The sequence below is a fragment of the Piliocolobus tephrosceles genome, unplaced genomic scaffold, assembly GCF_002776525.5.
Source record: "Piliocolobus tephrosceles isolate RC106 unplaced genomic scaffold, ASM277652v3 unscaffolded_87, whole genome shotgun sequence".
Lineage (NCBI taxonomy): Eukaryota > Metazoa > Chordata > Mammalia > Primates > Cercopithecidae > Piliocolobus > Piliocolobus tephrosceles.
The window spans coordinates 11,878-25,221 of NW_022336162.1; the positions used below are offsets into that span (position 1 = coordinate 11,878).

At 45.0% G+C, this 13,344-nt stretch overlaps 2 protein-coding genes across 2 annotated transcripts in view; both read right to left on the minus strand.

The window, feature by feature from the left end:
• Nucleotides 1–12,925, minus strand: part of LOC111551216 (sodium/glucose cotransporter 1-like) — a gene marked incomplete at its 5' end in the record, with an annotated part of 18,836 nt that extends 5,911 nt beyond the window's left edge. Inside the window, 6 exons of the mRNA XM_026447056.2 lie at nucleotides 1,736–1,886; nucleotides 8,775–8,882; nucleotides 9,763–9,898; nucleotides 10,139–10,359; nucleotides 11,619–11,699; nucleotides 12,811–12,925. Coding sequence (XP_026302841.1) covers nucleotides 1,736–1,886; nucleotides 8,775–8,882; nucleotides 9,763–9,898; nucleotides 10,139–10,359; nucleotides 11,619–11,699; nucleotides 12,811–12,925 — 812 coding nt within the window. The remainder of the gene's footprint in view (nucleotides 1–1,735; nucleotides 1,887–8,774; nucleotides 8,883–9,762; nucleotides 9,899–10,138; nucleotides 10,360–11,618; nucleotides 11,700–12,810) is intronic.
• On the minus strand, nucleotides 6,244–7,585 carry LOC113219722 (ADP/ATP translocase 3-like). Its single transcript, XM_026447055.1, has one exon. The coding sequence runs from the start codon at nucleotides 7,481–7,483 to the stop codon at nucleotides 6,611–6,613; it is 873 nt and encodes a 290-aa protein (XP_026302840.1). The 5' UTR covers nucleotides 7,484–7,585; the 3' UTR covers nucleotides 6,244–6,610.
• Nucleotides 12,926–13,344: the final 419 nt, after the last annotated feature.

Below are 13,344 nucleotides of genomic sequence, written 5' to 3' on the forward strand. Positions count from 1 at the left end.
TCTACAAGGAAAACTACAAAGCACTGCTGAAAGAAATCACAGATGACACAAACAAATGGAAACACATCCCATGCTCATGGATGGGTAGAACCAATGTTGTGAAAATGACCATACTGCCAAAAGCAGTCTACAAATTCAATGTAATTCGCATCAAAATACCACCATCATTCTTCACAGAACTAGAAAAAACAATACATTCTTATGGGACCAAAAAAGAGCCTGCGTAGCCAAAGCAAAACTAAGCAAAAAGAACAAATCTGGAGGCATCACATTACCTGACTTCAAACTATACTATAAGGCCAGAGCCACCAAAACAACATGGTACCGATATAAAAATAGGCAAAGAGACCAGTGAAACAGAATAGAGAACCCAGAAATAAACCCAAATACTTAGAGCCAACTAATCTTTGACAAACCAAACAAAGATATAAAGTGGGGAAAGGACACCCTATTCAACAAAAAGTGCTGGGATAATTGCTAAGCCACATGGAGGAGAATAAAACTGTATACTCATCTCTCACCTTATACAGAAATCAACTCAAGATAATTCAAGGACTTAAATCTAAGACCTGACACTATAAAAATTCTAGAAGATAACGTCAGAAAAAACCCTGCTAGGCATTGGTTTAGGCAAAGACTTCACGACCAAGAACCCAAAGACAAATGCAACAAAAACAAAGATAAATAGGTGGGACTTAACTAAAGAGCTTCTGCACAGCAAAAGGAACAGTCAGCAAAGTAAACAGACAACCCACAGAGTGGAAGAAAATCTTCACAATCTATACTTCCAACAAAGGACTAATATCTAGAATCTACAAAAGAATTCAAACAAATTAGCAAGGAAAAAATAATCACCTTACTCCTTCAAGAATGACTGTAATTTAAAAATCAAAAAATAATAGATGTTGGTGTGGATGTGGTGAAAAGACCACTTTTACACTGTTGGTGGGAATGTAAACTAATACAACCACTATGGAAAACAGTATGGACATTCCTTAAAGAACTGAAAGTAAAACTATCATTTGATCCAGCAATCCCACTACTGGGTATCTACCCAGAGGAAAAGAAGGTATTATAGACAAAAGATGCTTGCACATGCATGTTTATAGCAGCACAATTCACAATTGCAAAAATATGGAACCAGCCCAAATGCCCATCAATCAACAAGTAGATAAAGAACTTATGGTGTATATATACATATGATGGAATACTACTCAGCCATAAAAAGGAACGAATTAATGGCATTCGCAGCAACCTGGATAAAACCGAAGACTTATTCTAAGTAAGGCAACTCAGGAATGGAAAACCAAGCATCATATGTTCTCACTTACAAGTGGAAGCTAAGCTATGAGGTTGCAAAGGCATAAGAATGGTACAATGGACTTTGGAGACTCGGGAAAAGGGTGGGAAGGGGGTGAGGGATAAAAGATTACAAATTGGGTTCAGTGCATAATGCTCAAGTGATGGGTGCACCAAAATCTCACAAATCACCACTGAAGAACTTACTCATGTAACCAAATACCAGCTCTTTCCCAACCATAAATGGAAATAAAAAATTTAAAAAGAATAAAAGAATAAATAAAGTTAAATGCCACCAAATGACAAATACAACCAGCCACAGAAATTATTCCCATTCTACCCAGGTATCTGCCAACCTTCCCTAGCTTGAGGGGTAACACAGATGGAACCTCTCCGATCATTCAAGCTTTTGTGGCATGGGGGAAGCCGCATTTACCTTCCGGCAATCATGAGCTCTTTCTCAGATGCTCTCTTGCGGACCTTGGTGTAGATGTCCATGGTGAAGAGGGTGCTGGCGCTGTTGAAGATGGAGGTCAGGGAGCTCATGAGGGAGGCCAGCATGACTGACAGCATCAGGCCTCGCAGTCCTGGAAGAGAAAGAGTTTTGAGTGGCACATACAGCACCTTCAGCTCTTTCATACTTGGAAAATATACGAGAACTCAAGGTTTGCTTGCCTTCTGAAACCATGCCATGTTATCCAATTTATCTCCCCAAAAAGACTAGAAGCTTTAAAAAGTGGTCTATGGCTTTAAATTTATTAGCCCATTACAAGCCCATAGCAGCCACAAAGAGCCGGAGACACAACATACTTGAGGTGAATACTTTGCAACTGGACGATGATGATGATGGTGGTGATGGTGAAGGTGATGGGGTGTGTGTGTGTGTGTGTGTGTGAGAGTGAGTGTATGTGTGTTTCCATCTGAGGGGATTTTTATAAGGTCTCTCACCTGAAATATTTATGATATAACAAAGAGATTTAAACTATGATTTAAAAGATCAGGCTCTCAAGAAAGTAAGACATCCACAGATTGGGAGAAAATACGTGCAAATCATATATCTGATAAGGGTCTAGTATATAGAACATATAAAATTCAATAATAAAATGACAAATAACCCAATTTAAAATGCCAAAGGATCTGAATACACACTTCTCCAAAGCTATACAGATAGCCAATAATAACATGAAAATATGCTTAACATCAGGGAAATTCAAATCAAAGCCATAGTGGGTTAATACTTTGTACCCACTAGGATACCTATAATAATAAATTTTTAAAAAACAGAAATAACAAGTGTGAGTGGAGATGTGGAGAAATGGGGACCTTCATATATTGCTGGCAGGAATGTAAAATGGTACAGCCACTGCAGAAAATAGTCTGGGTCAGTCAGTTCTTCAAATGGTTAAGCATTCAGCTACCATATTACCCATCAATTCCATTCCTAGATGGAATTTCATTTCTCTCTACCCAAGAGAAATGAAAACATATGTCCACTTACAAACTCATACATTAATGTTTATAATATTATTACTTATAATACCCAAAAAGGAGGAGCAACACAAATGTCCACTAAATGATAAGTGGATAAACAAAATACATGAACAGTTGACAAATGGGTAAACATGTGATGGAATAGTATTCATCAACAAAAAGGAATGACATAAAAATACATGCTATGACACAGATGAACCTTGCAAACATTATGTTAAGTAAAAGAAGCAAGTCACCAAAAAACACATATTATATTATTCTATTTATATGAAATATCCAGAATAGGCAAATCTAGGAATACAGAAAGTATATTAGTGGTTGCCAAGGACTGGGAGGTTGGGGTGAAATAGGGAGAGACTGCTCATTTCATTAGCAGGTATAGGATTTCTTTATGGCGTGACAAAAATTTTCTAAAATTTATTTCAGCAATGCTTGCACAACTCTGTGAATATACTTAAAAAACCACTGAATTGTACATTTTAAATGAGGGAATTGATTGTAGGGTAGGTGAATTTAAGCTCAATTAAGTTTTTTTTGTTTTTTTTTTTTTAAAGACAAGGCTGTATTTCTAACTCTGATCCTAAGCAAGTTACATGAAGCTCTAGGCCTCATTTTTGGCGTGTTAAACAGGGATACCTTCTCAAATCAGAATATGGAATACTACACCTTCCCAAATCAGAATATGGAACTCTTGTTATTAAAGTTTTCCCAATTATGGCAAGCCTGGTTGGCTATAATCTCTACTATTCTTCCCATACCAAGGAGTGCAAGGGGAGCACCTGCTGGGGCTAGAAGACCAGGCCAAGCTGAGGACCCACTAACAAGAGTTTTACAGTCTCAGGAGTAAAAGTAACCTTAGGATCACCTAGACCTATCAACCATCTGATACATGAATCCCTTCCACAACACTTCCACTGCCCAACTCTACAGCAACAGGAAATCTCCTACCCTACAGGGAACCTGCCCTCAGATAGTTCTGAGTGGGCTGAAATCTACCTCTCTATAGCATCAAATGTAGTCCTCATGGTACCCAACAGAACAGGTCTTACCCCTTACCCATTTTGCCATCTTTCACATATTCAAAGACAACTCATGTTCCCTTCAACTCTCTCTTCTCTATATTCATATCTAACTGCATTTAGGAGACTCACATGTTTAGAACTTCACTTACACCTCTGTTAAACTTCAGCTTGTTAGATCTGAGTCAGCCTTCATGCCTCTTGAGATCTTTTTGGAACATGATTCTGTCTTCCTCTAGGTTTTATATCTTTTAATAATTTATGGTCTCACAGCCTTGCAAGATGAAGTATAAATGCTGCCTATTCTAATTATTTTGTCATTTATTGGGAGGTTTTTTTAAATGGCTCTTTCTGCGTTTGTGTAGTGTAGATCACAAACTATCAGAGATACAGAAGTTATAAAGATCATCAAGTCCAATTATCTCATTTTTTAGTTGATAAAGGTCCATTTCAAGAAGTTAGTAGGAAGGGTTTTCAGCCCTAGCTCGGCCATTTGTTCAGGGTTACTTTGCCTTGAAATTGGTAAGCTGGGATAGAACTTTCCACTCTGTATGACACTCTTATCAGACTCCATTCATTTATTTACTCAACAAATATTTGCTGAACATAATTTTACAGTGGTCCAGGCAAAAGATAATGGTCTACCAGACTAGGGTTACAGAAGAAAAAATAGAGAGATGGATAGTAGAAGACAAAATAGACACAAGTTGATGTGGATTGGTAGGAGGATCACTTACTTGCTGAGTGGAGGAGGCTCAATCTGCAAATGGAATGAAAAGGATCAGCCAGAGAGGATAGGGAAAATTTAAAAAGACAAACAGGGGAATACAGTATGATGGAATTCAAGAGAAAAGAACAGCTCAAGAAGGATGAGTGATCGATAATGCTGAATGCCACTGAGGGGTCCAATAAGGTGAGGAATGGAAAATATCTATTTAGTCTAGCACAGGGAGGTCATTAAGGAATACAGTAGGCTGGGCATGGTGACTCACACCTGTAAATCCGAGCACTTTGGGAGGCCAAGGCAAGTAGATCACCTGAGGTCAGGAGTTTGAGACCAGCCTGGCCAACGTGGTGAAACCCCTTCTCTACTAAAAATACAAAAAAATTAGCTGGGCGTGGTGGCAGGTGCCTGTAATCCCAGCTACTCCAGAGGCTAAGGCAGGAGAATTGCTTGAACCCGGGAGGCGGAGGTTGCAGTGAGCCGAGATCACGCCATTGGGCACTCCAGCATGGATGATAAGAGCAAGACTCCATCTCAAAAAAAAACAAAAAAAAAAGGAATACAGTATTTACTGAAACCAGATTACAGCCACAAGGAAGGACTGGCAATGGCACAGAGAAGCACGGCATTTTGTTCTGCATGCCCACACATCTTTCTGTTGTGCACAGTCCACTCCCGCATAATGTTTAGAGCTCCAGTCCTCACTAGGAGGGTCTGCCCACCTAAAGGAATAACATAAACACTCCACAGAGGCCAGTGCAATCCATGCCAGAACTTTGGAAGAGTCACTATGACTCCTGCTAATTGTAACCTTAATGAATAAGCAGCCTAGCTCAGTAGACTAGGTAACTACTACTCCCATTTTTATATAATTGAAATGCAGGTGGTTTGCCCAAAGTCATGCATGAAGTTTGTAGTTTTTTAATTTTTTAAAAGACTCTCCCGAATTCCTCTATTCCAGCCTTGAGCAGCGTTAAGCAGGCCAAATGCCAGACACCACGTTCCTGCCTGGCCCTGGAAAACTCACTTCCCCTCCGTTGGCTTCCGTTTCCCCCACTGTAAAATGAAGGGATTTGACTAGTCTCTAAGTTTCTTTTCAGTAATACAATTTTATAGGTTTATCTTAAATTTTTCTAAGTAATAACTTGGAAGTTTTGTTCTCCTGAAACCCCCTAACCTAACCCCCTTGCCAGATTTGTATCCCTTGAGCCAGAATTAGGAGATTTTTCTGAAACATGACTGTAATCCCACAGGTCAACTACAAAACTCTAGCTATTTGGGAGTCACAGCTAAGTACTCACTCAATCTCCTAGGAAAACAGATTCTTTATGGTGACAAGCCGCCTTGAATCCCATCCATCTACTGCCTCAGACCCCCTCATCCTAGAGCTGAAATCTTGCCTCTTTCCCCATGTGTTTCCTCGGAAGAGCATAAAAGTCAGTTCATTCTCCAGGTAAAACCCCTTGGACCTAGTTCAAGCCTTCATGTTAACATCTGTTGGAGAGCTTTTAAAAAATATTTTCTAATTGGCAAGTAAAAGTTGTATATATTGAAGGTGTACAATATGATGTCTTGAAATATCTATACATTAGCTCAATTGAGCTAATCAGCATATATATGCATTGCCTTACATATTTATCATTTTTTGTGGTGAGAACAGTTAAAATCTACTCTTGGCAATTTTCTTTTCTTTTTTTTTTTTTTTTGAGGTACAAACGGGAAACATGATTCTTTTGTTTTAAATAAATACTTAAAACACGACTCGGGTCCTACAAGCGTGTGGACTCTCGGTCTCAGTATTGGAGTGCTTCACCCACGGGCCCGCGGGGACGCCACGGTTCCCTCCCACCCCGTGATCAAGACATGGAATCGGGGGCCGACGACTGGACCGCATCGCGCCCCTCTTCTAGCGCCTTCCCGGGCCGTCGTCTACCGGCGGGATCCGGCTGGGAAAGACAAATGGAATTTCTCGAAGGTTGATGGTCCGCACGGCTGAGGATTCTACGTGGTTCTCTTGGTTCCCTTGGTGCGCGTGGGGAGGCGGCCGCGGCCCTTAGATCACCTTCTTGAGCTCGTCCTACAGGACCAGCACGAAGGCGCCCCCCATCCCCCGCAGGACGTTGGACCAGGCGCCCTTGAAGAAGGCCTTGCCCCCCTCGTCTCTGAAGATCTTCCGCCAGCAGTCGACTGTGCCCGTGTACATGATGTCAGCTCCTTTGCGCCCAGACTGCATCATCATCCGCCGCCGGACCGTGTCGAAGGGGTAGGAGACCACGCCGGCCACGGCCGTCACGGTCTGCGCGATCATCCAGCTCACCACGATGTGCGTGTTCTTGGGGTCGGGCAGCATGCCCTTGGCCGTATCGTACACGCCGAAGTAGGCGGCCCGGTAGATGATGATGCCCTGCACGGAGACGCTGAAGCCCTGGTACAGGCCCCGGACGCCGTCGGACTTGGTGATCTTCACCAGGCAGTCTCCCAGGCCCCGGAACTCGCGCTCTGTGCCTGACTTCCCCACGTCCGCGGCCAGGCGGGTTCTGGCGAAATCCAGGGGGTACACGAAGCAGAGGGAGGTGGCGCCGGCCGCACCGCCGGAGGCCAGGTTGCCCGCAAAGTACCTCCAGAACTGCGTGTGCTTGTCCACGCCCCCCAGGAAGATCTGCTTGTACTTATCCTTGAAGGCGAAGTTGAGGGCTTGAGTGGGGAAGTAGCGGATGACGTTGGCCAGGTTGCCCCTCCAGAAAGACAACACGCCCTGCTCCTTGGGGATACGGACGATGCAGTCGACGATGCCCTTGTACTGCTTGTCGGCGGCGATCTGCTTGCTGGCGTGCTGGACCTGCAGCAGCAGCTTGACCCGCTCGATCGGAGCCACGGCCGTCTTGGAGATGGCAGCGGCGATGCCTCCGGCCAAAAAGTCCTTGGCGAAGGAGATGGCCTGTTCCGTCATGGTGGCGGGGCGGGCAGCGGAACGGGCGGACAGCCGGAGAGCGGGCGCGGAGAGTGAATGGAGGGCGTCTCTGGCTCAGCCCTGCCGCCGCCGGGACCGAAAGGCGGCAATTTTCAAGTGTATAATACATTGCTATTAACTATAGTCACTATGTTGTACAATAGATCTCTTGAACTTATTCCTCTTAACTGAAATTTTGTATCCATTGACCAACATCTTTCCAGATCCCCACCCCAACCCCTAGTAACCACCATTCTACTCTCTGCTTCTACAAATTTGACTTTTTTTTTTTTTTTTGAGACGGAGTCTTGCTCTGTCGCCGGGGCTGGAGTGCAGTGGCCGGATCTCAGCTCACTGCAAGCTCCGCCTCCCGGGTTTACGCCATTCTCCTGCCTCAGCCTCCTGGGTAGCTGGGACTACAAGCGCCCGCCACCTCGCCAGGCTAGTTTTTTGTATTTTTAGTAGAGACGGGGTTTCACCGTGTTAGCCAGGATGGTCTCGATCTCCTGACCTCGTGATCTGCCCGTCTCAGCCTCCCAAAGTGCTGGGATTACAGGCTTGAGCCACTGCGCCCAGCTCAAATTTGACTTTTTAAGGCTCTACATATAAGTGAGAATATGTGGTATTTGTTTGAGCCTAAATTATTTCACTAAACATAATGTTCTCCAGGTTCATTTACGTTGTCATAAATGACATAATTTTCTTCTTTTTGAGGCTGAATAGTATCTCATTGTGTATATACTGTATATTACATTTTCGTTATCCATTCATCCATTCATTCATTGGTAGGCACTTATGTTGATTCCACATTTTGACTATTGTGAACGATGCTACAGTAAACACGGGAGAGCAGATATCTCTTCAAAACACTGATTTCATTTCCTTTGGCTATATGCCCAGTCATGGTATTGCTAGATCATATGGTAGTTCTATTTTTAATTTTTTGAGGGACCACCATCCAGTTTTCTATAAAGAGTGTGCTAATTTACATCCACTGTTGCAGAGCTTTGAAAGACTTTCTATATGAGTATGGAAAAGTCATGTTTTTCTCTAACAAGTGTTCAGATCATCTCCTGTCCAAGCCTGACTGATGGGCAAGTCCTAGAACTCATAGAACCCAACCAAGTCATATGTCTCCTTCCCACTGAGAAAGGACATGTCCAAAAACTGAGGACACCCACAATGATGCTTTCCCTTCTAACGCCCCGGCTAAGAAATGGCTTTGCCCAGAAGGTCCACAGAAATCTAGGTGGTGCCTAAACCCAACCAGCCTCCCAAGAAAGACTCTTACCATTGGGCATGAGCTCCACCACTAAGGTTGGATAGGCAATGTTGGTACAGCCAACCTTGGTACCGCAATATTTCTCACATTCTGAGGGGACGACACAGGCAATTTTGTCTGGGAAGAGATGAAGAGCCATGTCAGCAAGCAGACACTGGGGAAATATTTCCAAAATTCACCTTCTTAGAACAAGGTTTCAAACAGGATATTCCTTTCCAAGGCCCTGAAGTGGTTCCGTGGGAGTGCAGCTCTCCACAGAGCCCTTCGGTGCCTGCCCCGCCCTGCTGGCCCTGACACATTGATGAGCTCTGACTAAGGAAGAAAGACAATTTCTAGGAAAAGGAGGAAAGGAATCAAAGAACCATTCAGGGTGGGAGGGAGGGAGCAAGAGACTGAGCAACAGTTGAGCAAATACTATCAGGGAGAAGTGACCTGGAGGCATGTCATAACTTTAGAAGATTTGAAAAAAAGAAAAAAAAGGAGAAAACAATTGTCAACATAAGAGACCAGGAAAGACAATTCCAAAAGTTCCCTCAAGTTGCTCACTGTCTAGCACAGAAACAATAATGCTTGGATACGACCATAACAAATAAGAGGGCCAGGCATGGTGGCTCATGCCTATCATCCCAGCACTTTGGAAGGCCAAGGCAGGAGAATCACTTGAGGCCAGGAGTTCAAGACCAGCCTGAGCAACATAACAAATTCCCGTTGCTACAAAAAAAAAATTAAAAATGAGGCAGGCATGGTGGTACATACCTGTAGTCGCAGCTGCTCAGGAGGCTGAAGCAGGAATGTCACTTGAGCCCAGGAGTTACATTTGGAGACTGCAGTGAGCTGTGATCACACCACTGCACTCCAGCCTGGGTGACAGAATGAAACCTGGCCTCAAAAAAAAAAAAAAAAGAAAAAAAAAGGAAGCTGAAAGCTATAGAGCTTTAGAAGTGACTTGGAGACAGAAAAAGAAAGAGTGGCCTGTGGGTCCAGCAGAAGTTATTACCTGTGTACAGAATGCGGCTGATCATTCCTGGCATCACCATAATGAACATGGGCAGCAGCTTTAGGTACCCACACAGGGTGCAGCCGGCCTTCACGTGAGACATATTCTTGGCTGAGAGGCAGCGCTGCACAATGACCTGCCAGAACAAGCCCAGTAAGGGAGGTATGCAGACCAGAGACCCTGTGACGCCCTTGCACTTCCCAGCTTCACCATCCTGGGTCCTTGACCTGGCACTCCTGTATCACTGGGGCGTGGCAATTCACAAACCACCTGAGCTCTCCCCTCCCTGTCCCAACCCTACAAACCACAGACAGACAGGAGTTCCTGTAGCTCCCTGGGGAAGACTCTGTCCGTCCTGCACATCCGGCTTGGGTACCTGATCTGTGCACCAGTACCACAGGGCAAGGATGGACATCCCAAAGATGAGCCCAGGCCACGGGAGGTCTCCCGTGAGGGCATCTCGGAAGAGGTGGAATGAGTCGGCCCTCGGAGTGTAGCACTTTTCCTGAAAGGTGGTGTTGCCATCAGAAACCACGGCTGGAATGGCTTTCATGTACTTTTCCATGAAGGCGTCATAGCCTCCCACTTCATGAAAAGCTGGAAAACATCGGTACAGAAATGAACATTCTGAAACCTTCAGCTCTTCATAGCAGCTTCTTTCCATAGATGCCTGAGAAACTGAGAGGACCCAACCCACAAACAGAGCCCTCAATGAGTGGCCTTGGGCAAGTCACCTTCCCATTCTGGGCCTCAGCTTTCTCATCCATAGAATGAGATTAGTAGCCTTGCCCAGCCCGCTTAGGGGCTATTATGGGGACCAAAGCAATAACTTGTAAAAGTACTCCAACTGTAAACCTCTTTATAAAAGGGAAGGGACTTTTATTAATCAAAGAAAGACCTTGGTTTGGGACCACATGCAAAGACTCTGTTTTTTTCCCTCACCCTCTGCTGTCAGTCATGGCCTTTGGAGCCTTGGACTCAGACCTAGAGACACACAGACCTAGACACACACAGTGGCCTTTGGGACCTCGGACCTACACCTACCACCCCTGGACCCAGCAGTGTGGTGCATGGACAGGGAATGGGTGAGAAATCCGGAACCTGCCACCTCTCAATTGTGTGTCCTTGAATAAGTCATTCCACTGCCTGCCTTGCTAACACCCAGGGCCTGCTGGGGAAAACCAAATGAAAGTCCTTAGAAAACAGAGGAGAGAAGAGCAAATATGAGTCTTTACAGGATACACAGTGGGCCTTGGGCACCTAGAAATAAAATGTACTTTCTATCCTCCCATAATAAGTACCCTTACCTAGGTTCTCCAGTCTTTAAGATTTTGTAGATGAGTAAAAAAAAAAAAAAAAAATCAATTGGAGGGCCAACACTGAGGAGCCAAGTTTTTAATTTTGCCAAATAAGGGCATTAAAAGGAGCATTACCACCCACTATCAACAATTCATAAAAGGACATTTGACATCAAAATGTAGGTAAGATTGAAGACACAACATTTGAATAGATTTAGCTTGATGGATATTTAGCCTTGTCCTTTTTCTGTCCAGTTTCTCTGCAAACAGAACACCATGTTATCATAGGCTCACAGCACAGCCACTAGCCCAGACTGGTGAAAGAGGGCAGCAGAAAATCCAGAACCAGACCTAACCTCAGTCTTCCAGAGATGAGGAAGCTGACCCTGCATACTCACTATGACAGCCCATCTGGGCTGGACCCTCCCTTTGGAAGGGCAGAGCACTCCTCAGCTCACTGCCTAGTCTGGCAACAGGTAGAGAGGCTGGACTTGTCTTTCTATTCCTGAGGCCTCTACCTCTGCTCCCACCTCCTCAGCCTGCCCTGGCCCCACTTACCAAATCCAGTCAGGATTAAAGACCCCACCAGCATGATCACCGTCTGTAAGGTGTCCGTGTAAATCACTGCCGCCAGGCCCCCTAAGCAGGCAAGAAGACAACACATCTGACCTCGTGTGGAGGGCAACCTGTCTACCTGCTTCCTTCCCCACTCTCCACCCTCTACTTTCTGCTGGCCTTCTGAGAACACCCCTGCAGTCGTCCGTCTGCCTTTCCTTCCTTCACCCTCTCGTCCTGTTACAGTATTCTGCTACTCAGCATGTTCCCACAGCTCCACCTGTCATAGAAGTAGCGAATGCTTCTCCCTACTTGAGGGGAGTCTGGTGTGACCCTTTTGAGCCAGAAGATGGCTCAAAGGGGATGGCTCCTCTGTGGTAAGAGGAAGCATCTTCCACACACAAGGCAAGGAGGAGCAAAGAGCTAGCTGTGGAGATGGTGGGACATCACCAAATTGGCACATTTCAAAGGACCACTTCTATGTCTACCTTTTTATTAATCCCCAAAGCTGTGGGGCTCCAGTCAAGCAGCAAGTTCTAAAGCTGATCCTTCCCACCCCCACCAAGGAGGCAGAGTGACCCCTCTGCAAAGGAGCCCGATTGCTATTCAAGCACCAGCTTCTTGGGTCACCACTTCAGTCTTCCTCTAAAACCTCTGTATGCGAGTCACTTCCTTTCTCCCTCCCTACAGGGGTTCCCAGTCCCTGACACATCAAATCCAAGGCCTCTGTCTGGCTTTCAGAGCCCCTATACTGTGACTTCATTTGAACTATGAAGCTGTATGGTCCCCCCAAACCCACACAGGATCCTTCAGCGGCCACCCTCCTCCAGCCAAGAGCATCTCATGCCCAACCTGCCTCCATTCCCCTTGTGCTCACTTATTTTTGCACCTGCCACTGCCCTGATTCTCCCACCTTAGCTAAGTCATCTCTGCAACCCACAGGGCCCAGCTCTGCATGCACTCCTGTGAGAAGCTGCCCTGACTATCCCAGCCAACACCACAGCTTTCCGAAACCACTCGTATAACTTGTAGGGTCTGTGAGTGGTTACTAAGCAAATACCGCAATCCCAAACTGTTACCTGAGTGTATGTCTCCTCCTCAGGAGGAAAAACCACCTCTCCTACTTCCCTTTATCCTTCACTAGTGTCTAATCCCAAACTGGGTTTGAGGTGCTGGTTTATTTGAATGGACTCACCTGTAATTGTGTAAAGGGCAGTAATTGCCAATAAGAGAAAGATGGCCAAATACAGATTCAGGCCTAAGGCCAGATTGATGAATATGGCCCCCGAGAAGATGTCTGCCTGGAAAGAGAGGAGAGGCAGAGTTAGGAGGGAGAGAGGTCAGCTGCCTACAGGGCCCATGGTCTCTCTGTTCCTGATTTTCCAAGCAAGCTTTATTCTAGATGATAATAGGTGTTCTATGAGAAAAAGAATTCCATAGTCAAAAAGGTCTGTAAAATGCTAAACAGAGTTAAGGCAGTTTCTTCGCCACACAACTTTTCTGAGCCTTTAATATACGCCATGTACGGTCATCCCCAGGGAGGGAACATGGTACATGACATCTCACAAACTCACTGAACTATGGAACTATTTTTGCTAAGAAACAACTATTAACACTTAGACGTTCCTTGCAAGCCACCTGTAGACTGTTGTTCTGAGCTATTGTCCATCTTTTGCACCTCAGTGTACACAGGTTTATCAGAACACGTTCCCAAAAGCAAGTCTGAGTC